Here is a 27,470-nt window from a genome sequence, read left to right on the forward strand (position 1 = left end):
AAACAAGCAAATTCAATTTCGCAGGTTTTAGTTGTGCAGTCACCAACATCACCAACGCACACAACCATACAAATTAAAGAGCCGCCTATAAGTCCTGGAAGTCCAACAACAGATACAATGTACGCTGCCAGTGGCGGCACACAAATTTACTTGCAGGTGAGTGTGAATGCGAAGAATGGAGAGCAAATTTATTTTTTTTTCAAATAGCAGACTTAGTACACAGAACCGAATGACGAAAAAATATATTTATAAGAACTGATTTTATACTTCCTAATGCAATAAAATATATAAAATGGTCGTATTCTTCAAAAAAAAAGTCACCCCAAAGAAATACAAAAAAAATTACAGCAATAAATAAACATATTTTGGTTGATCCGAAAATTTCTAAAACTCTCTTCACTGTATGCCACCGTGCAGAAAGCAACGCTGCTCATAAAAAAAACCCAGACGTTCACTGAAATTTAGAGAAAAAAATAAATAAAAAACAGAATGCGCACGCGCGACCATTCTTCAGCCGCCGGCATTCCAATAGCATCGCCAACTAGTACGTTTCGGCTGACCTTCCGTCATTTGACAAATCACCACATCATTAGCATATAATTTCACTTTTCAACAAATGTGGTTGGAGCAACTTTTGCCAAAGAACAAAAACTAATAACCAACTTTAATTAATAACCAGCTGCAAATCAGCGGCGCTAAAGAATGCATAACCCACACCACAACGACGAGCAAAAAATTAGTTATAGCACCAAGAAACAAAAAAAACTGTGGCGGCAGGGCCAGTTTCGCTGCTGCCGGCCTTTTTCGACGGTGAACGCAAAGAAACAGCAAAAGTTTTAAAAATGACTGCTGATTTGGCCTAATGGACAGACATACTACACCACTAATCGGTCGATCGACTCTGCGGATTAGGTGTTTTTGTCAACGTGTGATAATTAGCGCGTCAGCAAGGAACCGGAATTCGATTGCTTTTGTTCTGCTTGAAAGCAAGACGCATGCGCCGCCACACCTACGAACGCCAAAGTAAAGTGTGCAAAGTGTTAAATGGATAAAAAACAAAAACTCGTAGACGCAACTAAAAGAAAAAAAAAAAAACAATTCACACAAATTTACGTACGTACGGACCTACGTACGCACAGAAACCATCACTTTTTCATATTCTTTTTATTAGCTTACAACCATAACTCCAAAAACTTAATGCAACTCAACTTTTGTTCTTATCTTTTGTGCTCTCTACCAACGCGTACTTCAACTCTACTCGCACCCCTGCTCACCACCAACTCCACACCTCTTGCATGCAGGGCGCTCACCAGTCCAATGCACCTGGCTCTGTTGTCGGCGGCGGCGGCGGTGGCTCTAACAATGTGCATGTCAATGCACAGACACCCAGTCCCGGCCCTTACATCACACCCGACGGCTATGGCATGTACACAACGACACGCCTCACTTCGGGCGGTCCCACTTCCACATTCATCTCAGAGCCTTATTACCGCGAATTCTATACGACTGCAACCACAGCAGACACACAGACTGGCTATGGACAGGCGCCACGCAATATTGTGTATGGTGGCGCTGATGTTGAGCCACCACAACCGGGCACCACCTATGAGGGACGCTTCACCACGGCTGCTGCACCAGTGACCAGTATGCCATCACATACCACAGCCAATACGGCGGGGAACATCAAGAATGGCACACCGGTGTATGCGAAGGCCATCACAGCTGCTGGCTTGACGGTGGATTTGCCAAGCCCAGATTCGGGTATTGGCGCTGATGCAATTACACCACGCGATCAGAATAATATACATCAGGTAAGTGAAATGGTTTGCTTACAGTAAATTAAAAAACAAAAATAAATTGATTATTCTCGCTTCTTTTGAAACAGTTGATTGAAATTTGTATTGTGAAAGCTTTCTCGCGCAGAAGCTTTCATTCGCGTAGCTTGCGCACAATTGTGAGCTTTTGACAAACTTTCGATTTTCCAATAAGTTTTTTTTTTTCTCTTGCTCTCTCCCTCTCTTTATCATACCCCCTCTACCTTCCACACTGCCCCCCATTGTGACCCATCGGCGATTGATAAAGGACTTTTGAGCTTTGATCGCGTGTGTTGAGTAAATGTGTTTGCTTTTGTTTTTATTGGTGTCATTATTGTTGAGTAAGCGGCGTAGTTGTTTATGAATCTTTGTTGTTGTTGTGGTTCTGTAGCTGTATGTATTGCATTTGTTTGCTGTTTGTCACATTTCTCTGAGATTTATGAGTTTTGTAATTATTGTTGATTCTACTTGCGTTGTTCTCGTTGTTGTGATTGTTCTAATCGTTGCATGTGCACATATATAATTTGTTGTAATTTTGTATTTCGCTTTCGTCTTAGTCTTAGTCTTATTGTTGAGTGCTTTGTTTGTGTGTTGAATTGTGATTGTGATTTATGAGCGAATTTTTACGTTCTAGTTATCCTCGTTCGTAAATTTTGTGTGATATGTATGTCCATTGTTGTTCTTTTTTTGTTTCACGTCAATTTTGTTGCGTCGTTGATCATTTTTATTTGATAAAATTTTATTATCAACTCACTTGTTTTGTGAATTGCCTTTTACTTTCTTAAAATTTGCACAAGCTTTTAAACTTTTCTGACGCATAAATCATATTTATAACAAATTTTTGTGTTGTTTTCTTTTATTTCTTTTCATATCCATTATCCGCTCGTATCCTAACTGTATGCAGTCTTTCGACTACACAGAGCTTTCTGGCACACTGTTGGACAGCAATGGCGGTATACCAGTGTCGGTGAATAGCATACAACGTGGCGCTGTTAGTGTTCACGGTCAAATTAGTCCGACCACATCGCTGGGCGGCTCTACGCCGAATGGTGCCACACGTTCGAGGCCGTGGCATGATTTTGGACGTCAAAATGATGCGGACAAAATACAAATACCAAAAATGTGAGTATGAAGATTTACTAATTAGTATTTAGTAGACTTGTGTACTTATTGAATTTAGGAGGGACTAAAAGATAAAAATCTTTTAATAAAAATATGTACATATGTAAGATCAGGAAATGCCTTTAGCTTCCATGGATCTCTATGAATGTTGGCCAGAGAGAGCTTTTTGCTCGAGAGCGCCTATATAAAATCTATGTAAAGCGTTAAGATGTTCGGGCAACATTTTTGGCGCCAGAAAGCTTTGAAAAACTTTGTCTGTAGCTTTATTTTGAGCTTCCGTAGTTTGGAAACTGATTAAGCTTCCATATTTGGAAGTTTTTTTGCTACTGAAAAAAGTGGAAGAATAGAGCTTTCATTAAATGAAAGACTGTTTTCCAAAATGTGATTTGCAATGAATGCCTACGTCAGCCAAAATATTAGGCGAATAAACTTTATTCCTGGAAAGTAGTTTACTAAAAGCTTTAGGGCTAGTTGGTTTTCCTCAACATTTAAGTTTCGATATCTATGCAAGAGCTTTTAGAAAGCTTTACGAAAACTTTGGACATATGTTTGTGTTAAAAAATTAAAATAAAACCAAAAATGTGTTTTGAGCTATCATTGAAAACTTAAAGCTGTGATGGGAAGAAGGAGCTTTTAACTTGTGTCTGTCTAATTCGGTCAATATATTCAAATATATTTAGCAAAAAGCTGTTTAAAGCTTTCTACTACCAATAATGCTCAAAACATCGCCGCAGGCGAAGCTCTTTCTAAGCATCACTGCTATAGGCACACATAAAGTAAAAGCTCTATCTGAACTTCACTGGTCTACAGCAGAGATGACCAGCGAGAAGTCTGCTCTGTGAGCATCCAACAAATAAAAGCTTTCAAAAGCTTCTACCGCGGAATACATTTTAGTAGTTAATGGTCTACAGCGACAGCCAGGCAGAGATCATTAAATGTTTAAATCAGTGACGCCCAGAAGAGCTTTTATGTGACGATCAGCGAGAAATTTCGATTTATGTGCGCCCGTATAAAATCTATAAGAGATTGGCACTTAGACAATATGCTAGTGTTTGGCCGAACTTCTCCTCCGATTTGAGGTGTGCGCCCTGATATTGTCACGCAAAGGGGAGTGACCTGCTCTTTTACGCCGATTCCGAGAGGCGATTTTACTTTTATGAGAAGCTGTTTCTCATGGCAGAAATCACTCGGAGATTTGCCAGTACCTTCCGAGGAAACTGGACATGATCCCACGCTTTGCGGAATCGCACTTCTAACCACTACATCACTGCGGCCGCCGAATCAGTAGAAGGTTTCAAAAAGCTTCGTCCACAGTATATCTACATACTTCAGTAATGGGCAGATAGAGCTTTTACCATTGACTCGTCTATATATACATACATATATACTTTATAGGAAGCTTTGAAGCCATAAGCGGTTAATATCAATGCTGCCCACAGAGAGCCTTTTTTTGTGCCAGTCGTATAGAGAGCTTTGAAATCTAGATTCGCGACCAGAAAGAGGTATACAGGACCATATACAAGGGCTATCACAGAGTAAAAGCTGGTTGTCGCGGAATTTGTTCTTTGTAAAATCATAATAAAAGCTTTGGCTCTTTAAAAGTTATAAAATATAAGAAACTTATACAGACAATCGGCAAATTAAAGCTGCGCTAGCATTCTACCTTTTGAGATACATGATATGGCCCACTTTAAATGCTTATTTGTTCATTTTTCGACAAATCAGCTTACTTTTTAATTTACAAACTCGTTTCTTTCCTTTATTTTCCGCAGCTTCTGCAATGTCGGCTTCCGCTACCACCTGGAGAGTCCGATCAGTTCGTCACAAAGACGCGAAGACGATCGCATCACATACATCAACAAAGGACAATTCTATGGCATTACATTGGAGTATGTGCACGATCCCGATAAGCCCATCAAGAACACAACTGTCAAGGTAAGTAAAGTACATACATAAAAACATGCTACAGAAGATTTAAAAAACAGAAGCATGAGAAAGTTAAACTCATTTGGCGATGCTTAAGTAAATTTAAAGCATTTTTTTTTTCGAAAATAAAATACAAAATCAAAGTTGAAGCAGGCGCATGCGTGAGAGAAAGCCAGCCAATGTTGGGCGAAGAAAGTGTAAGGGTTACAATTTTAATGATGATTAATTGCTGTAGACAGCAGCTATCAGTTTAACTTAAGCAAACGATCTACACAAATATGCAAAGCAGAACTGCCAACCGATTTGATGCGCTTATCCCTGATTGCATATCCAAGTAGATGTTGAGTGATTGCAAAAGGATATGACTGAAGCGGGCAATAGTTAAAAGGATCGTTGCCGAGCAAATATTTGCTAGGCCAACCCTCAAAGCCATCATGGCCAAAGATATGCTGTTTCTTAGAGCAACAGCAGCGCCGACTGTTAACTGCCGTACATACTTTTGGTCTCTGATCCTTTAGGATGATGATGATGATGATGATGAATGATAGCTGATGATTTGTACATTTCTTATTTCATTTTTTATTTCAATTCTTGTTTTATTTGTCTTTGCGTTTCGATTTGAATTTCAATCAACAAGAAGAAATGTGAAGACTACGCATTTTTTCAAAGACAACAGCACCACGAAATCTGACGCAGCTTTTGAATTTTGAATTTTAATTTGCTTCACCTAGCTTTCGGCGCTAAACAAATGTTTACTTAGGACCTTTCTGCAGCCTTGAGGGTCTCCCTTAAGCAATGCTTTCGCATTCGTATGCTTCATTTTTTCTTTCTTCATGAAATTCTCTCTTAAGCATTCATCGATCAGATAAGACGTCATGACGAATGAGCCGTCACCAGCCAGGCCATTCCTCCACAACGCGCCATCGTCACAGCCTTGATATGTGATACTTGAGTTGAATGATATGCAAATGCCTGTGTGAAGTGGCGACGTAAAAGGATTGTTTGTGCGCGCGCAAGGACAACTGTCGCTAGCTGCCGGCAACTGTAGCACTTCCTAGTCAGCGCGCTGTTAACGCACTACCAAACGTATTTTCTTTTTGCGCTTTTATTGTTATGTTTATGCAGCAGCGCTCAGCTTCCGAGTAATTGGAGTCGCGCTACGCCAACGGATTTCCGTATAACGCGATTGACAAAAAAACACAAAAATAAAAAAATAAACAAAAACAAGAAACACTTTATTCAAATCACTAAAAAAATAACAACAAATTCCAGCTCACTCAACAGCTATGAATCGCAATTTGTTTATGCAACACCGCCGGCGACGACGACGGCAACACTCATCAAAGCTGTGAAAACAGTGCGCCGCCTGTGAATTTAGTGAAATTGGTAGCACACACATGCGTGCACGCATTAGTTTAGAAATAATATATGTACCTATGTTCATACATATAGTATATGTATGTATGTATGCGCATGAAAATTATTGCAACTTTCTCGCTTAGCGAAAACTGCCCGCCAGCCAATGCGACACTTTAGGGGTTAATTGGACCATTTCAAAAGATAACTAATGCGTTGTAAACGCTGATGTTAAATAGTATGTGGTTTTGTTGTTGTCAATTTTGACATATTTACTTGTTGTTGTACGCACTATTCGCGTGAAATTCGTACAAGTACGCAGGCGTTTGCAATTTTCACTTGTGCTGCCAATTTGTCGGCATTGCACAGTGGGGCTTTGTTGCGCATGCTTTGAATATAAATTTTAATGGTAGAAGATTTTTATACACACGTGGGTGGGCTTAGTTGCCGCCACGTAAAACAAAGATGCGTCGTGTGAGACCACAGAATGCATCTAAAAATCGCTTCATGAGCTTTAAACCTTACTTATGAGCGCTGTCATGAAAATCGTGCTTGGGGCTTTAATGTCATTGTGAAAAAGGAACCAGATCGAGTATATCGTCGCTGCCGTTTCAAACTATCGAATGCGAAAGTGGGTACTTTTCAGGAGAGCAAAATAACGGCTAGTAAAAATGTTGTTGTCATTATGAAAAAGTGTGAGCTTCGACAATTAGTTAAAGCCAGTATCCTCTGCTTCTAATAAGACTAGAAATTTGACGATTTGTCAAATTGCGTGTCATTCTAAACGCATGCGCAAGGTATCGTAATTGAAAAAGAATTTTTCCTCATTCGATAGTTTGACATGGTAGCGACGATATTTCGGTAGGCGCAAGCACATACGTACGTACCTAAAAGAACAATTAGTAGGACAAGGTACAGAGAAAAAATATTCCGCCTATAAGGAGACGCTGCGACCGGACGAAAGGCGAGTTATGCGAGCGCGTCATCGAGAGTTGAAAATGGAGAGCCACGAATATAGATATGTATATATCGGCGATGGGCTAAGAGAGCTTTTAGTCTGCATACGTCTATACGAAATGTATACAAAGCTTAAAAGAGCTTTTCCCGAGGGCAAGGCAGTGTCCATCGGCGGTATTTATTAATATGCACTGCGACCTAGAGACCTATTGCGCCATCTAGCCTTGACGGCACTTCTTGTAAGCAAAAAATCCCACAGACAGCTCAGAAATACCTTCAAGGGTCGCATTGATGCTATACTACTCTGACGTCTTCTGCCGATAGCGTCACACTCAACGAGAATATATTACAGTATCTCCTTGGTCGAGCGCAAAACAGACAAAGATACTTTCCCATATAACCCGCTTATACAGGTTCCCTCTTAGTCTACAGTGTCCTGGAAACATACCGGCTATTATTTTAAGTTTCTCCATTAGGAGACTGATTATTGGATTATATATAGAAACCTCTTCATGTTGTCACTGTAAAATCTCTGCGTAACACAGGTCTGCTGATCCCTGAATGCGGTTCTCTTCTTCTTGCGCTCTTCCTTAGTAAAATTGTCATGTTCGGGATCGATTGTAGATATAGCGGTTGCCTCTCCTACGAGACAGTCTGTCATCTCTGTTAAGAGAGTAAATGAAACATGTGAGTGAGAGGACCTCGAGGCTGATAAGAAAAGCATCCGAAAATTTTCAAAACGAAATTTGGCGCTTTGCGGAAGATTTAAAGACCGACGCGAACTCGTGTAAAAATGCTTGCCGATTGGAATTGAAGTGTGTTCTTCACAGGTTCCTGCCATCGGCTGTTTTAATCAGGCGTATTGAGTACTTAACTTCTGTACTTTGATATTAAAAATATGTAAGAGCTGCAGGTACCATTCTCTATAACACCATGGGTGGAAGGGCGCAGACGTGAACTTTTACACGGGTGGGTCGAAGCTTAACGGAAGGCTCGGTGGAGGAATTTTTTCCAGGGAGCTCCCATCAAGCCTAACTTTAGACATCCAAATCATTGTAGAATTTTTCAGACGGGGGATGCTGCCTTAATTCACTTTCGGTCGCGTCTGAATATAATGAACTGAGACGCCACCCTCGAGTTTATATCGCCAATATAAGAAATGGGAGTTCCCTTGACTACTTGTGGACTTCTCTTGGAAAGATGGGCATCGGGTCAACTTAGCGAATGCTGGGGAAAAACCAGGACATAAGCCACTGCGAGGTTTTCTTGGCCGATGGTGGACCGGGTACAGTGTAGGGATCATCTTAGGCTCATGAAGTCGCATTTATAGATTCTCGTGCGTTTATGGACACACCACTGTTCTGTTCCAACGAGATTTAATATTACACCAAACCCCCTTTGCGGCAGCTGCTTGGAGTTCTATGCGATGGAATCATCTCAAGACTTCCTCTTAGATTGTCCGGCCTTTTTTTCGAGCCTAATTGAGCGCCTTGGCAGGGGAAACCGCCTTAATAACATAGACTTAGTACAACATAAACCTCTCTCGACAAACGAAAATTGCATTTTCTAAGTCCCTCATATATGTATGTATATTTATACGGCGCAAAAGCATGGACGTTGACAAAATCCGATGAATCTGTGCCCTTGGGTGCTGTATAAAACGAACGAGGAGCTGGTATGAGCTTAACAACTCCTGCGGTACTCGTGGGTGGTAACAGAAGAAGAGAAACGCCTCCCCTATATTGGTAATAACCAGGTGGAAAGGGACTTGGCACCAGCTATCGAGAAATAGGAATAACTGGCGACTAAGATCAACTCGGCTAATTTCGTTTAATCAGCGGTTTTGAATATAAGCTCTCGATATCCATTTTAGTTAGGCGCTCCTGGGCAATAGTTCTGCCTGCACACACGAAGTCAGTACCTAAGGATACCAAAAGTGCAGCGCCAAATTAAAGTCATTGTTTAGACATCTTTTACACACTGTGAGGCCGTTTGATAAATTCAATAACTTGAGCAGTGTTTTTTTACTCTATTTTTTCATATTTTCTAACACAAATTCATATTTTCTCTAAAACTGCACGTTTACATGGGAAAATAGTAGGCCGCTGGCAATGCAATTACAAGCAATTAATTTTTAAACGTCGCTTGCTATGAAAAATAATTGGGAGCGTGAAAAATAAATACAAAAGTATCAAATTAAAATTAAAAAAAATACAAATCTGGTGGAATAACTGCAAAGACATAAAATAAAAAAAAAATATGCATAAAATTGAGAAATTCAATAGCCGAATTAATATTGATACAAAAAACTAGACATACACTACTGCTACGCCTAGCTTAGTTAGCTGCAGCCGCTTTCATTACAAGTTGCCAAACGCGCTTGGCCCCTTCCTTGGCCAACTGCATAGTTGCAGCCGTCGTTCGTTCATCGTCGCTCCAATGTCAACCTAATGCATTTTTAGTGTTGCATGCTGCATTACTGCATACGCATATTAACTATTTACATAAAAATCCAATAAATTTGATTGCAATACAACGCCAACGGCATGGGCATGGCATGGCAGACGCATAAGCGCGTAGACGCACAGCCGCACAGCCGCGAGGCGAAAGTGTCAAAATTAATTTATGTTTGTTTTCCTAATGTGCCCTATTCAACAGCGGCTAAGGCAGCCAACTGAACGTCACAAGAAATTAATGCAAATTTTTAAAGATGCGCCGACAAAAAAAAATAAATAAAAATCAAAGTAAGCGACTCAAAGATTGCACAGCAAGGAAACGGCGTAGCGGGAACGAAGGGGTAAAATCACAGAATTAAAAGAAAATAATTTACGATAGCACAGTAGCGAATCGGGTTAAAGATATATATACACAGGCGCACAGACACACACACATACGCACATATGCATTTATGCGCCGCTTTCTGGAGATCCTTTTTCAGGCCGGCAAAAGGATGCGTGCGCGCGAGAACTGCAATTGTGCGTGAATTTTTTTTTTTCTTTGGAAAGCAACAAAAAAAAAATGAATATAATGCCACTTCATTCAGGCAACACTTTCTTAATACGGCTACTGCCTGCTGCTGCCCTAAATGTCTGAAAATAAAAATGCAAATTTTTCCAAGAAAAATGCCGAGAAGATAAAGTCACAGCGCGCACAGTGGTGATGTCTCAAAGTAAAGGTGTGCACGCTTTAACTAAGGGTTTTGTGTTTCTATGTATACATACATCCGCAGATTTTTATTTATGCGCCTATGTGTGAATTATGATGATGATTATTTTTTGACTTTTGAAAAGGGCGCTGAACCATACGTTTCATAACAAAAATGCTAGCAGCATGCCAACACACATAGCAGCAGCAGCTTTTTGTTTCTTTTTATTTATTTATACATACATACATACATACTCTTGGGTTTGTATGGGAGTTGGAAATTTTAATAATAATGCATCTCTGAATGGAGCAACCCACGTGGAATTGTTGTTACGACATAGCGCGTATGCCAAAATTTGGTAGCTGAGAAAGGGCGCTAGAAGCTGTGAATTTTTGTGAAAAGGTACCCACAACAACAACTGTTGGAAATATTTATTTCATAAACATGAATTTCCTTTGTGAATAGTATAAAATCTACATACATATGAGGCATTCGTTGTGATGCATTTGTTGCTAAAATATTCATTTGGTAATTGGGTTTTGAGGATTAGTAACTTATACTGGGATTAAGAAGACATTTGTAAAACTTGGTAATACTCCAAAGTATTGTTGAAAAGAAAAATAAGTCCAGCAGCATATTTGTAAATGTCGCCCAGCATTTCGCTCCAATGTTCTGAAATCATTTTCTAACAAAAGAGAATACATAGAAATCATACTTTTTTCAATGTCACTTGTGCAAGGGAAACCAGTTGACAAAATTAGGAAAAACAGGCTTTTTGACAGCCCTCATTCAGGTTATTTTGAAGCGGTAGGCCTTCCTTGCTCGAAACTTAGACTTCCGCAGGCACCGAAAAATTGCGAAATTATCTTAACGGATCCCTAAATTATCGACATAAATTCAAATGATCTCTAAAAAATGCCTAATAGTACAGAAAATACTGAGAACTGTGAAAAAATCCCGAAAAAATCGAACAACATCCGGAAAGTCCCAAAAAAAGTCTTAAATTATTTTGAAAAAAGTTCAATAATGTTCCCGAAAGTCCCCGAAAGTCCCCACAAAAATTTAAATAATCTCGAAAAAAATCGTACTAACACGGAAAATTCCGAAAAGCCATAATAGAATCCCGAAAAATTCGGAAAAGATCCCGAAAGTCCTAAATTATCTCGGAAAGTTCCGAAAAAATTCCTTTATAGCATCCCGAAAGATCATGTAAGACCTCGAAAGTTCATGAAAGTATCCTTAAATTTTTGAAAAAAATCGTAAATGATCTCAAAAGATTTCGGAGTATACCGAAAAATTCCGAATAAATTCCCTCTGGTTCCTTGGTCTGCAATTCTTGGTAGATGTCGCCAAGGCCTTGCCTTCCTGGCCAACCTTCAAAGTTTCATCTTATAACCCACGCAGCTCGCATAAGTAAGAGTCAGCCAAGGACACGATACTTGCGTAGACTTCTTTAGTTGGGAAGCTATGATGACAAGCGGTTGAAAGAGCTGATAGCACATGCTCATAGAAGGCGGTGCTTATGCAATAACTTAAAGTCTGAAACAAAATTATTTTGCTATATTTACTTAAGTGTTTTGTTTTTATCTATTTATTTATGTATTCCAATATTCCAGTTTGAACGCCATAATTTTTTTTCTTTCACAGAGCGTTATTATGCTGATATTCCGCGAAGAGAAGAGTCCCGATGATGAAATCAAAGCCTGGCAATTCTGGCATAGTCGGCAACATTCGGTTAAACAACGTATTTTAGATGCAGGTAAGACAGGTTTGTTTTATTTTTCAATTTTAAAAATGTTCATCAAGATTTTAAACATTTTTTGAGTATGCAGTCTTGTAGCGCATTAAATAAAGTACGATAGAGTGCAAGTTCGAAGCAACTAGGGCTAGCCATTGATTTTTGGAAATTTTTTGTTCACGCATTTTCTTCCATACAAAGTATGTTCCACAAGTTTTTTGTATGGGAAAAATAAGCAACACCTTTTTCAAAAATATCCTACAAATCAACGGTGAGTCCTTGAAGGTTCAAACTTGCACTTCATTTAAATAAACGTGGCTACAAAACTGCATACTCAGAAATATTCTGAGAAGACCTGATTAAAAAGCTCAAAATTTTGATGAAACTTTGTCGAATTTTCGTAATTTTTGTACAAAGTTTGAAATTTTTATTTGAGTGGTTTTTGTTAGATACTACACTACACTTGCATATAAGGTAATAAAAATTAAATGAAAAATAATAAATATTAAATAAAGGAAAGGCAACTGAACGGAAAATTTTTTAATCAGTTTACTGCTCCCAGGAAAAAAATGCTCGCATATTTATTTCTTCAAGAAAATTTACAAATACTTTTTCAGCAACCCAAATTAATACAAAGTATAGGTAGACGACTTCAAACTCAATTATCAAAATCAAGCCAGATTATTTGTAAACTTTTTTGAAAAAAAGAAAAATACATCTGAGCGGTAGAAATAATAGCTGTTATTTCGACGATTGTCACATCTCTTCAACCGACTACCTGCTAGACTTTAGTGCGAATGGTATACATTCACCGATTCTTACCTTGAAAAGTTTTTTTGGTCTACTAATTTACAACATTGAAATTACTAAACAAGTACATACACACACACATATATATATATACTTAAGTATCTGCTACATCCACCACATGTGCATGCATATTTTTTGCAATTTTGTAATTTGAGAATTCTTATAAGCACTACCCCGCTTTCCAGTCGCTGCCAGTCTCGTGCAACATTTGTAATAAAGATAAATATTTTTACGCACAACAACGCACATTTATCATTTGGCAAAACAACTGTTTCTTCTATTCAAAGTTAGTGTTGTTGTTGCTGTCTGGACAAATGCGCAATTGCATATACATTAAAAGTAAAAATTAACAACTTGCAACATTGATGCTTATCAGCGTTGACTAAATAAGAGAAAAATAAAAATGAAAAGAAGAAGAACCAGAGAAGTAGTAGTAGAGGAAGGGAAAGACTTGAATTCAAACACAACTAACTCCTTTCAACTCTCTTTCCACCTCTGTGACTCTTCTGCAATCTTAATTTGCTGTAAATTACAAAACTTTATTGAATTCTAACTATTGATTGTGAAATGTTGCAAGCTGCAAGTTGCTAGTACATATTTATGCAATAACGATTTGTTGCAGCTGATAAGCGCCACTATATACCGCGAGTATGCAAGCCATTTGGCTGTACAATCGATCGTATGGCTCGTAAATGGAATGCGCGAGCACTCAAATGCACATGCGTACAAACATACATACATACATACATACATACATGCTTATGCGCATAGCAAAGCATAGAATGCTGGCTGGCAAATTCGGTGTGCGTTGCGCCAGTTGGGACTGGGGGTATAACGCCACTGGTAGGCTGCAGCTAGAATATCCGCATTTACGGTGCCATAGGCAGCAACGAAGGTCTGCGACTGCACATCGTTCGCCAAGTGGACAACCAGGCATATGCGTTGTGTATCAAGTATTGTTGCCAGTTTTATGCCATTTTTCATGCCCACCACCAGCTGCGTTGCCAGAGAGTTCATCTACGCTGCTAATTGGGTGCTGCACATGCGCACACTATCAGCATTTTGGGTTTGTTGCAAACTTGCAAACAATCATATTTAAATGTATGTATGGGGATGGTCGTGCAATGTAAGCGCGTAATGTTTAAATTGACAAATGTTGTAATTTTCATTCGAAAAACTAACATAGCGATACTTTTGTGCCGTGCATTCCCCTGACTGCTGTGCGCAATCGCAACACCCTCACCTGTAAGCCACATGTTCCTTTGGCTGTGGAGCCTCGGAATTTATGCCACATGCTGCTTATAAACATGTGGCATTTAATGAGTTGCTTGCCTCATAATTTGACGGTAAACGCAAAATTTCATAACTGTTTTTTTTTTTTTTAGTATCGCATCGTATACCTACTTTTAAGCGGGTTGATTAAACGCGATGGAATTCGCATGTGAAACGCGAAATAAACAATAAATGTATATTTATATTGTTTAGCTAATAAGCAAATAAATTAAATAGTCATTTAAAATTTGAATACTGCTATATGAAAAATCTGTTGCTAAAGACTCTGGAAAAAACATTATTGTACGATGTTTATGTTTTGGTAAGCTGTCATTTCTCATTGCGATAAGTCAGTCATTATTTTCATAGAGTCGCTTTTTTTTAATAAATTTTAGTAAGAATTAAAAAAATTATACATATTTTTGCAAGTCAAGTGATTTCATTAATCCATCAGGGCTTAGTATCAGAAATTGTACCGATCATGCATCAATGCTATTTTTGAAAACCAGAAGGAAAATGTTTATGTTTGAAAAACTCCTAAACAACTGTAGCGATTACAATGAGTTTTATTTCAAACGAGCATAATTGTGTCACAAAAGAACTTAGGATAGTTTTTTATAAATCTTTACCTTAAGTTATTTAGAATTACATATTAACATAAATTTTGCAGCTCTAGTTTTTAGAGACTTTCAAAAATAGATGAGCTAGTTAGTTATCTATAGCATCCGAAAAATTCCGAGAAATTCAGAAAGTCCCGACAAAAATTCAAATGATCTCGAAAAAATTCCTTGTCGTACAGGAAAATCCAAAAAAGTCTCATTAAATAATTCGAAAAGTTCCGAAAAAAATTCCCAAAATCATGAAATATCGTGAAAATTTATGAAACGATTCGGAAATTTTGGAAAAAAAATCTAAAACCATGAGAAAATCCAAAAAAGTCCTAAATGATCTCGAAAAGTTCCGAAATTCATATGACCAAAAAAAATATAAAAAAATCTTTTAAAAAAAAAATAGAAAAACATTCCGAAAAGCCTCTAAAAAATACCCAAAAATTAGGAAAAGATTCCTAAAAGATTTTAAATTAAATCGAAAAGTTCCGAAAAAATTCCTTCAGGATTGCCGGAAACCCTGATCCTGAAATTTTCGAAAACAACCTTTAAAATTAAAAAAAAAAATAATCCGGCAAAATTTGGAAAAACCAACAAACTTTCAAAAAAAAAATCTTTAATTATTTCGAAAAGTAGAAAATTTCTAAAAAAAAATAAAGACGCCGAAAAATTACGACAAAATGCTGATGAAATTAATGAAAAAGATCTTGACGAACCCGAAAAAATGTTTATTTGTACCGCCGAAAAGTTCAACAAGGAATCCAACAGTCCCGAAAAAATTCAACTGAACACGAAAAAAAAGCCCAGTAATACAGCGAAGAGCCATTAAAAAATCCCGAAACCCCTAAATTATATCGAAAAGTGCCAAAAAATATATATCTAAAAAAGACGAAAATTCAAGTAATAATAATAATAGATTGGCGCTTACACATATGTTAGTGTTTGGCCGAGCATCTCCTCCGATTTGTGGCGTGCGCCTTGATGTTGTCACACAAAGCGGAGGGACCTACAGTTTTACGCCGACTCCGAACGGCGATTGTATTTTTGTGAGAAGCTGATTTTCATGGCAGAAATACACTCGGAGGTTTGCCATTGCCTGCCGAGGGACGACCGCTATTAATAAAAAACCTTTTTTCTATATTTTTGCGATGTTGCTTTGACCAGGGTTTGAACCCATGCGTTGTGGAGTGGAAGCGCGAACTGCTTACCACTTCACCATAGCGGCCGAAAATTCAAGTAATATCCCAAAAAAAAAAAATTATGAAAGGACCCCGTAATTTTCGAAAAAAAATCTCAAAAGATCTCGTAAAAAGTCCTAATAGTACAAAAAATTCCGACAAGTCACAAAAAAATCCGAAAAAATTCGGAAAAATTCCGAAACCCCCCCAAAAAATCCGATACCAAAAAGTTCCGAAAGATTTCCTTTCAAAAATGCCGAAACCCCATATCCAGAAATTTTCGAAAAAAATCTTAAAACGGTCTCCCAAAAATTCCTAATTGTGCCGAAAAATTCCGAAAAGTTTGATAAAGATCCCAAAAGTCCCGAAAACGTCCTAAATGATCTCGAAAAGTATGGGACTTCTCGACGATCTTCCTCTCGACTTCCCCACGAAGGTCGCACTAAGAGTTCCGAATGCCAACAGCAAAGAAAAACATTTTAAAAGGCTCGCATTTTTTCGAAATTTGGCTAAGATAGAATATAATATATTAAAAACATATTTATTCTTTTATCCACCTCATTTCACATTAATTAATTTTCGCTCTTCCAACCTCACTTGCAGACACGAAAAATTCCGTTGGTCTAGTTGGCTGCATCGAGGAGGTCTCCCACAATGCCATCGCCGTCTATTGGAATCCGCTAGAGAGCTCAGCTAAGGTAAGTGGCCGCACACAACTAAACTATGTATGTACATACATATGTAGTTACTTTTACGCAAACACATATTTTACTTAAGCAAAAAAAATTTAAACAAAAAAAAAACACAGAAATAGTTAAATAGTTAAACTTGCAAATGGGAGCGGCACCGGAAATTGTCCCTTCATGACAACAGCTGCCCGCTGTATGCCTGCCTGCCTGCCTGCCTGCCACACCAAGCTGCAAGCTACTGATCAATGGCCGCAATACCAATTAACTGGCATACAAATTATCCTGGGGCGTTTCGGCACCACCGCCACCAACAGCAGCAGCTTCAGAAGCCGCAATAGTTACAGCAACAGCAGTAGCGGTAGTAGCAAGCAGTAGCATCTACAGTAGTCGCCACCGGCGCGCCGCATTGTGCTGTGTATCCCTGTTGGCAACAGTGAATAATTACTATTGCTGCCCCAGCTGCTGCTAAACTGCTTGCTTGCCTACTCTCTGCCGCATTGCAATTATTCGCCGATGGACGTTGACAAAGTTGTTCGGTTGTTGCAGAATTATGCTGGAATAAATATGCGGAAAGCGGTAGCAGCTACAGTAGCCAAAGCGATATCAAAGCGGCAAGCAGTTAGAAAAGACCATGATGCCGGCCGATAATGGCCATTGTGCTGTGGTTGTGGTTGTGGTTGTGGCTGTTGCGTGTGGTGGTCGCCCCGCGCAGTTTGCAGCCAATGAATTTAATGATAATGAAAAGCCATAAATATCAAAAACCGATTAAACCTAATCAAGCTTAATTGCAAATTTCGCGAAAGCACTCACATACATACATACGTACATACATACATACATACATTCGTATACAAAAGCGTCACGCGCGCGCGCAGTGAGCAAGAGAAGTGAAAAAGGTGCAGAAAATCGTGCGACAAAAGACGTGCAACAACGCAACTAACAAATAGCGACAAAATGTGCGCCAATAACAGCAACAAGCATTGGCAAAACAGCATCCGTCCCTATGCGCTTTGTACGTGTACTAGCGACGCTAAGGTGGCGGCAGCGCGCGCATGCTCATAACTTATAAAAAAATATCTCAATTTCCGTCTGCGAAATTGTGCAGCGTAGTCATTGTTGTTGTCAATGCAGTCGCAGCGCTGTTAGCGTAATCAAGTGGAAAATTCCTTGCCACCACCTGAACTGGCGCGTAGGGTTATTACAAGGTTGTCGTTGTTGTTGCTATCATTGTAGCGTTAACTATAATTACTGCTGTTGTGGTTTTAGTTGTTTTAATGCCGCAGTTTTATTATCTCGGCTACAATCGGCCACAGGGCTGAAAGTAATTTTTCGCTTGCACTGCTATCGCTGCGTCTGCGCGCTCGCTCTACCATTTTGTAGTGTCTTCAAGGAGTTGGTTGCCTCACGGGCGGCGGCGGCCGCGGCGGTGTCTTTGGGTGTTGCTATCAATGTTGTCGATGTGTGGCGATTATAGCTTTTCGCGATAGTTATCGTCTACAATAATGTTGCCCCGTTTTCATTTTCATTTTTATTATTGTTCTAAAACTAGCAGCTGAAAATATGACTTGCAATATGCGTTAAGTATCATGCGGGCCAAGAAAGGGAAAATAAAAATAACAACAAAATCAGCATAAAAAATAGAAAACAACTATAACATCAGCGCATTGCAACTCTGTAATCAATTTTCAATTTTCTTGCCTTGCGCAGGTGCCTCAATTTTAGTACCCGATTTTTGCATAAATTAATCTTTCAATTTGGCTTGCGCAGCGGCACTCCCCATTATGGATTAAGTTTTTTTCATTTGCGTGTTATTTGTTACTTAATCATTCCATTTCTTAACCCAATCTTTTTTTAACAAAGCATTTCCCAGCGAATTGATTTTTGCGGTTAGAGTACTTGTATGTAGAAATTCATATCAACAGCAATTTTATATTTTTTTTTTTGTGCAACAGCAATATCTTATTAGGCTTGAATGCTAGTGAAGAAGTAACAGAGCTGTGTAAATAGAAAACATCTGGTAATATTTCTGCTCGAGGGGTGGATAGTAAGGTTGGAATGTTGGATATTCGTACGTTAGATAGATAGAAATGAAAGTCTAGAAGATCTTTTGAAAGCAGGGAGTTTATGTGCTCATTCTTTGGCAACATTTAGCATATGCTCTGCTCTCGTTGCCACGATACGCCCTCACAAAAGCGGGTGTAGTGGCGTCGCAAAGCAACGGAGACTATTTCATCTTCTTTTAGATGTCATCTCAGCCTCCAATGCTACGTGAGGATGCTTGTGATAATCCTCAGTTTCTCTTAGGGGAAATTTATTCTAACTTTTCAAAGTAAACCGGCTAATGGCATAGACCTCCGCTTGAAATATTCGTAAGATAGCTGAGAAGTGAATGCTGAGTTTACTCCACATCGTTACCCTCTAAAGAGACTCATACGTCAATAAGGTACCGAAACGTTATTTGGTTGTAGCGCCTAGGTTCCTACTGGACAGTTCTCGGTTAGGACTCTCGCCCGCTCTCGACCAAAGGTCTTTGCAACTTTACAGGTACGGGTTTCTACCCTTTTCTTGCTGAGCCTCCTAAAATTCATCTGTCCAGAAGCAATCCATCGATTGCGATAGGAACTTGTATACCTTCCCTTTAAGGATATGTGATCTGAAGGGTACGCTAGCTCATTTATCTGGATACAGTTTTCTACAATGTCACAGAATCTTGGAATGCAAATCAGCCAAATTTGGATGTAATCCGAGGTTACCGAGAGCGAGATCAGACATTTCCCAACCAGCTTCAATTGCGCCATAAGAATTCCTAGATACTGATTGCCGCTTGACTGATCTTACGCAGTCCCCGAAGTGGTACTTCTTACTTTGACGGCGGAGCGGAATGCATTACCCGCAATGTTAAGAGTAGGAGTTATCAGGAGCGCCCCGCTGATCACCTTAATTGATTTCACAGCAGTGCCATTTTAAATGCCTCGTATTTAGCTTACAGAAGAGCTTCCTGTATAGATCCACTAACAAATACTTCACTGTATCAGACAGCATAGGTGTAAGGCCGCCGATCGAGGGAATCTGCGCATTAGGCTCGTGATGAACGATATGGGCTTGGTCTCACCACCAGGATTAAAAGCAACTCCGCAGCTAGCAGATAAATTTGGGACTAAATTCAAGCACGCACCTCTGTATAAAACTACATACGGCGTCCATAAACTTTCCTCTGACGATAAGTAAAAAGTCAGTTTCTCGTTTCTAGTTCATCCATAATCCAAGGGAAAAGTAAGTGAACGCCACGTTGCAGAGTACCTGTACCTACTATACGATAGACGGTAGGTACAGTCCCACTCAACTACGATAGTTTTGTAGTAGAATAGTTCGAAATAATTGTTTCCCTATTTTACTTTGAAGTCTGAAATAAGCAATAACACAGCTATTAAAAAAATCGGTTCACTTATCTTTTAAATTTGTATCAATAGAGGTCGAGCCAAAAAAACATCCTAAAACCAAATATTCATAGAACGAAACCATCTTAATTGAATTAAATCGATACTAGTAATTAACGAAATGCTGACTGCTTTTCACCGTTAAAATTTTGGAATGCCATTAAAAATTTGCTTTTTGTATAGTCGTGTAGAAAATTTCGAAGTATTTGATTTTGTCAGAGGCTTTAAGTACCGTCGTTTCAAAGGCGGAAGTACAGTTTTTTTTTTTTTTTGATGCTGAGACCCTCACTGACAAACCAGCCGCATGCCACTTTGATTGCATTCATCACATCTGAGACGGTTTTGCCTTATTTTCCCTTAACAATAACTACCAGGTCCGTCACGAGACACCAAAGTGAGGCATCTGTAGGTCCTAAGAGAAACGACTGGCGTGCTTTCTTGAACTCGGTCAAAATCGCTTAGGCGGTTACAACAGCGGGCAATAGATTAAATTAGGCATTGTTTGGGTTTTCTATAACGACGGGCCTTGCATAAAAGCCATAAAAGCTGACTTTTCATAAGGGCGGCCCTTTTACCACAGCAGCCTTTTCAAGGCAGCTGCATCAGTTCCATAACAGCAGCTTCTCTATTATAGCGGGCTGCGAATGCAAGTATGATTTTTTTTTTATTTGGCAGTTCTTCAGCATCAATAATTGGAATGCTGTTCAAAATGTGCATTTATGGTACTTACTGAAAAAAATAAAAAAAATTTTATGCTAATAGGTATATGCTGTTATAAGATCAACTTCTATTAAAACCCCTATTAAGAACGTATCTTATTATCGCCAACGAGTTTGCTCGACTGTACTGCTTAAAGCGCACTTAATGACACAAAGGCAAATAAACATTTGTTTTATGATCATATCGCCATTGTGTAGAGATACCAAATATCATAGCGCATGCAAATTAGCATTTAAAATTTTGTATTTAAAAATGTATGCACATATGTACATACATACATATATGAATATGTGCATATGAGTACCTATATATTCTATATACATACATACCTAACTCTGTATTTTTAGCTTAATATTCGCTGCTATTTTTCACAAATTAGCACCAGAAAAAATCGCAATGGCGTGTGCAACAAAAAAATTTAGCTATAACAAACATGAAAAAGAAAAAAACAAAAACAAAAAAGAAGGAAAAAAAACAGACCAAAAACCCACACACAGAAAAAACAGCAGTCAATTATTTAGCTACAACAACGAAAAATGTTAATTGCAGTTGTTTTTTATGCGATTTTATTTGTTTAAATTTATTTCTTTTTTTTGCTTACAAACGATAGAACAGCACAAAAATAGATAGCAGTCAACAGAAAAATTTGCGAATGTATTTGTTGGCCAAAAGATAAAAAATACACATTTATGCACATGCATATGGCATATGTTGGTATGCATGTCAGCGCTTAAAAAAATTGAAAAAAATAAATCGCTGAATTCTAATTTAATCACAGCGACTATGTACATTTGTATGCCTGCATTGCGCCGACGACGCACAGTGCCGCCTTAGTGGACAAAAATCGAAAATCTGCAATGTGATCGTGTTTGGTATTTTTTTAAAGGTAAAAAAAAAAAATGTCAAAAATACATTCTTTGCAATAAAATAGATATTTAGATAGTAGACAACTACAGGAATAAAAATTTTTGGAATAAAACTAAACACAGGGCGTCCCTGCGGTATTCCAAAAAAAAAAAACAATTGTTCCAAACTTCAAAACATATATGTAAAAATGTGTTATTTTTATTATTTTGTTAAATAGAACGGTTTTTAGTCTTTGAAAGAAGAGTAATACAGTTTTTGCTAATGCATAAAATTATTTTTTGTCAGTGCTATCAAATCTGCACGATTCGTTCTGTTTTCAAACGTGAAGTGTCAGATTAAGAAGCGTGGCCTGTTGACAATAAAGATTTATTTTTATATTATGGAACGAACTTGCATCATCCCTTGTCAATCTTGGTTTGCAGAAAAACCGGTTTCGGCGTTATGCCATCTTCACTGTCATTTTTCGTTCTCCTTATTTTTTCTTCAAGAGTTGCCACCTCTTAAAAAATTAAATTAAAGTTTTTTAATAAGTTAAATGAATTGTTAAGAGATGTGCATCAATCGAAATTTGTATGAAAGGAGTTTATTTCTTAACTACATGTAGAGGGTTGCCACCTATTTAAAAATCAAATTCCATTTGCATTAAAGGAATTAGGATATTAAAATAGATAGGTATCACCATATGGGAGTCAGACGAAAGACGTTTAAGAAGGTTTTAGCTTGCACATATTACGAAGAGGGTTGCCACCTGTTTGTAAAGTCATATTTAGTTAAACTAAAATAATAATTGTGTCAAACCAAAGGTTAACGACATCGGATTTGTTATATTATTACAAACACATACATTGTCAATCAGTTATTTGGTCTGATTACATTCTTAATTAAATTAACTCAGCAATGTGTTTACTCTTCACTTATTTCTTCCAAATATGTCCATTTTTTTCTTTTTTCTATATTGATATACATATTTCAGTTATCTTATCTCCTTAATTATAGTGAATTTGATTTTTGAAACATATGGCAACCCTTGTACGTGTCATTTAGAGGTATTTAAAGCATTTTCAAAACCAATTCGATTGATACCCATATTGTAATATCGAATTCATTTAACTTATTAAATAATTTTTTATAAAATTTGTAATAGGTGGCAACCCGTTTCAAAAAAATAAAACCTGTCATTTGACACCTCACTTTTGAAAATAGAACGAATTATATGTGCATACCTATTTAAATGCCACAAGAACGCAAATTTTCAACTTCAAACTGCATTCACAGTGAAATTGTGAAAGTTATCCAAAATCAATTTGCATTTTCGAATTTAGCGTCCACAATTTTACTAAGAAGCGAATTTTCATTTAAATCCGTCCATAATTCTATTTTTTGCCCACATTTTATATGGAAGGAAAGCACTGTGCGACGACTCGAACTAAGAATTAACAAACACTGGCTGCGCAACTGAGACTCACGGATAATTTGTGCGCCATATTTGTGCACTTGCTGTCTCTGTTGCGCGGCGCAATTGGTTGGTTGCGACAATTGTTGGCTTAACATATATACATACGCACTTGCATACAAATGTATTTAAAACAAACTCAAGCTTTATGCACATCCCGACATACACACATTAAACAATATGTGCTTTTGCGGAAAGATGTGTCGGCCATTTGAAGTCCATACTGTATGCGTACAATTTTTCGATTTTTTTTTTTTTTTTTGATTAGAGCGGGAAGATAAAAGAAAAAAGTCGTTAAATTAAAAAATTAAAGAGTCTTAAAATTAATAAAATACGAAATATAGAGGACACATTTAGCTTAGCTTAATATAAGCAAAGGTCATAATGAATGTTTAACCCTCTCTTTCCCTGGTAGCCATTTGGTTCCTCCGATGGCTCTATTATGTATCAGTGACAAATTCTTGTCACATTTTTTTTACGGAGCGAATGTAAAAAAATATATTGTCACCGATACAGAATTGGGCTATTAATTTAAGTTTTGTTCAAAAAACCATATTTTCTTAAAATATCGAACTCTAACCCTGAAAATAATGAAGCAACATTTTTTTCATATGAATCCGAAAACCTAAAAACTCCAGACAATATATTGAAGCAAATCAAATAAGACAATAATAGTAGATATATGAAATCCTTATCCCAAAAATATTGTAACCAAAATTAAAAAAAAAATGAATTTAACGTATGCAACTTTTTTTCAAAATTTTAATAAATAATTTCGTTTACGTTATTTTCGCGATTATAACTCGAAATATTTGATTTGTTTAAAAAAGCTGGCTTGGAATTTTTAATGTTTAGGAATTTTCGAAACTTTTCAATTAAATTTTTTTTTGCAATTTTTCGGGACTTATTCGTAACTACTTCGACTTTCAGAACTTTTCAGGATTATTCATGAATTCTTTTTCGGGCCCTTTATGAATCAAATCGGCCTTTATCTGGTTGTCTAAAGATTACTTTAAGATTTTCGTGGCTTTTCGAGATTATTTCGAATTTCTCTAGGTTTCTGAGGACTAGTTTTTTATACAGTCATTGTTTTAACCCATGTTTTCACCATTTTTAGCCCTAAGGTAGGTTAATTGGTTTAATGTGATTCATAAAATTTTTCCAGTAAAAGAGCAAGTTAATCTTGTGAAGCGTTGGTTTTCGTAGATCTTGAGTTCGACAGACAGTCCAAAACGTATTAATAGAGACATCGCTCAAAATTTCTAAGACCATGGATTTTATTGTTATCGAGCCTTTGCCGAATTTGGCATACTACGCCGCACATTGGCTCAGCACCCCATCTTTTGAGTCTGCACAATCCCAGCGATACACCTATTTATGCACATTGTGAGAAGAGTTTACTATGATAAGCAGGTACACAGTGGTGGAGAAACTTTAACTTTTCGAAAAACCTTGTTCTTTAAGGTTTTTCTGGTAATGTCCAGCAACTTCACATCTGCTAAAGTCTCTTTTCTTATAAAGTTTTGAAAGTCCTTCGGCACATTGTTTGTGACCTTCATTTCTCTTTCAACGCGAACACAGTAGCTCTCATAGGCCTTAGTTTTGAACAGTTTGGAGAATTGACTTCTATTGCAAACAAATTTACTCGATTTCTTTAAACCACCCTAAAGCTGATGTGCCACAGTGATATGAAGCGAGGTCAAGCCAAAATAAAGTGAATACTTCATGTAAGCGTAACAATGAAAGTTAACCCTTCTGTAAGTATTCTTTCACGTATTAATCACTATTGATTGTCCCCGATGTCACAAGTAGGCTGTTTTTTTGCCATAGGAGCAGACGTCCTGCCAAACAAAGTTTTTTTTTAGAAACTTTATCAATTTTTTCGCTCAGTTTTTCAACGGTATTTTCTCGACAACCAGGTGAAATTCTTAGCTAGGAAGAAGAGAAAAATCAACTAAATTGAGCTTCTCGTCGTCCACATACGAGTTTTTCAAAACAAATTGTTACAGCAATTTAACTCTTTCTTTTGTGTTATCGTTCTTGACAGAGTTGTTTTCCGGAGCTTTTTTCACCTTGTTAGCTTCAGCCCTGTTTCTTTCTTAGCTCTACGCTAAAACTATTCTTAGAAGTTAATTTTACTTGTCAATTTTCTTCTTGAATTGCTTAGATTTATCTCTGGTGTAGTGATCATTTTCTTTGCCTTTTCGCTGATGAGTCGAACGGCGTTTAGCTGTGTCAACAACTCTGAAACCTGGTTTGCGGAAACACCCAACTCTTAAGAAATTTTTTTTAAAGACCAATCAAATGGCTTTTAAAAAATTTTATTTATATTTCCCCACAATCCCATAATTTCAATAACCTAGTAACTAAGAGAAAAATTATTGTGAACAATTTTATTCGACGCAGCCCTTATTGCGGTTTTTGAGGACAATACTGAGCTTTCTAAAGATACAATGGCTGCTTTGCTATCCAAAACATAGTTACTCGTTCATGGCTATAAGTTCGGTTCGAAATAAATTGCAAGGATCTGACGGTCGAACGCTTAGTTTTAGATACAACTGTTTTGAGTGTACAGCACTTTGTATTCTTTGATTTAATTCTGACCCGCCGGCATATAAATTGCGTGGTAGGGTCCGAGTGTATTTGCTGGATCGAATCTTCTACAGGTTAGCTCATCGGCGATAATTATGTGGTGAAGCCATTTTTAAAGCTCCCAAGCGATACTGAATATTTCGGGTGATTGAAATTTCGCACATAGAAACTAAACTACTTTTATGTTTGCGCTATCACAGCGTACTGCTTTTTAGGAAAAATTATTAAAAAGTAGTAATTTTCCAAAATATATTAAGTATTTACTTACTTTGTTTGATTTCAAAAAAAAAAAAAACAAGTTATTAGAATTCGAAAGTATTGAAATTCGCACTTAAAATATAACTTTCTACGTGAATACTCCATTGCATATCTGCATATGTAAATATTTTGCTAAAAATGCAAAATATCAATTTTAATAAATTAAATGGAAATTTTTGCTCATTTTATTCCTAACATTTCAATTTAATGACTTATTTACAGCGCTATTCAGTCTTACTAGCAGTTACATTAGCATTCTGCGTCTTAGTATCGCGCTCGTGCATATTCTGCTTCCTATTCTACATATTAATGTGCAATTTTTCACAACACGAGTTATTGCAAATATTTAGAACAGAGCACCTGGAAGTAAAAAAGAAGATTAANCAAAGATGCTGTTGGACGCAACGTTACGGTGAATGGCGATCGCTATCGTTCGATGCTAACAAACTTTTTGTTGCCAAAAATGGAAGAACTGAACTTGGTTGACATGTGGTTTCAACAAGATGGCGCTACATGCCACACAGCTCGCGATTCTATGGCCATTTTGAGGGAAAACTTCGGAGAACAATTCATCTCAAGAAATGGACCGGTAAGTTGGCCACCAAGATCATGCGATTTGACGCCTTTAGACTATTTTTTGTGGGGCTACGTCAAGTCTAAAGTCTACAGAAATAAGCCAGCAACTATTCCAGCTTTGGAAGACAACATTTCCGAAGAAATTCGGGCTATTCCGGCCGAAATGCTCGAAAAAGTTGCCCAAAATTGGACTTTCCGAATGGACCACCTAAGACGCAGCCGCGGTCAACATTTAAATGAAATTATCTTCAAAAAGTAAATGTCATGGACCAATCTAACGTTTCAAATAAAGAACCGATGAGATTTTGCAAATTTTATGCGTTTTTTTTAAAAAAAAAGGTATCAAGCTCTTAAAAAATCACCCGTTATTACTGGCAAATATATTATAAATGTATATTCATACAAGCTGTGACATTTTTTTTTTCAATAGTTTAATAATATCGTTCATCTCTGTATGTTTCGTTATTTGTGCTTGGTTTATGACATTTCCATTAAAATTAAAAGAAAAATATTGCACAAATATTGTACATATTTCAACGGCGCATATTTTAGCGCTAATTGCTGCGCATGCAACCGCTTATTTGGAGCGCAATAATGTCGCCGCGCAGCAGGGTGGCCAGGTGCATACAAATATCCGAAAAGAAACAGATAAAAGACAAATGAATATAGGAATATGAATATAATTTAGTATGTTATAGTTATTATTATTTTTCGAAATAAAGCTACGCAATTTAGCAAAATTTCAATTAAAAAATTTACATTTAAGAAATAAGAAATAGTTCTTGTATTACTGGAACTTATTCACGCCTATTGTAGGACTGTTTCTCAAGTTGAGAAAAAGCTAGTTCTCAATTTGAACTCTAATGTGATTCTTCAACTGGGCTCAAACATATTATTGAAATACTGAAATTAAAATAGTAAAATAAGTTATACCTTTCTGATTGAAACGACA

The 27,470-nt window shown here is 37.4% G+C and overlaps 1 protein-coding gene across 16 annotated transcripts in view; it reads left to right on the forward strand.

Moving 5' to 3' along the window:
• grh (grainy head) overlaps positions 1-27,470 on the forward strand; it is a 364,785-nt gene that overhangs the window by 266,415 nt on the left and 70,900 nt on the right. For 13 of the 16 annotated variants that reach the window (XM_017614481.1, XM_017614256.1, XM_017614404.1 and 10 more), the window contains 6 exons: positions 25-156; positions 1,302-1,811; positions 2,719-2,936; positions 4,709-4,871; positions 11,968-12,088; positions 16,530-16,624. In XM_017614481.1, coding sequence (XP_017469970.1) covers positions 25-156; positions 1,302-1,811; positions 2,719-2,936; positions 4,709-4,871; positions 11,968-12,088; positions 16,530-16,624 — 1,239 coding nt within the window. The remainder of the gene's footprint in view (positions 1-24; positions 157-1,301; positions 1,812-2,718; positions 2,937-4,708; positions 4,872-11,967; positions 12,089-16,529; positions 16,625-27,470) is intronic. The other 3 variants (XM_017614822.1, XM_017614886.1, XM_017615298.1) reach the window with 2 other exon arrangements.

The sequence above is a fragment of the Rhagoletis zephyria genome, unplaced genomic scaffold (genome assembly GCF_001687245.7).
Source record: "Rhagoletis zephyria isolate East Lansing unplaced genomic scaffold, Rhagoletis_zephyria_1.1 Rzeph_scaffold_00001, whole genome shotgun sequence".
NCBI lineage: Eukaryota > Metazoa > Arthropoda > Insecta > Diptera > Tephritidae > Rhagoletis > Rhagoletis zephyria.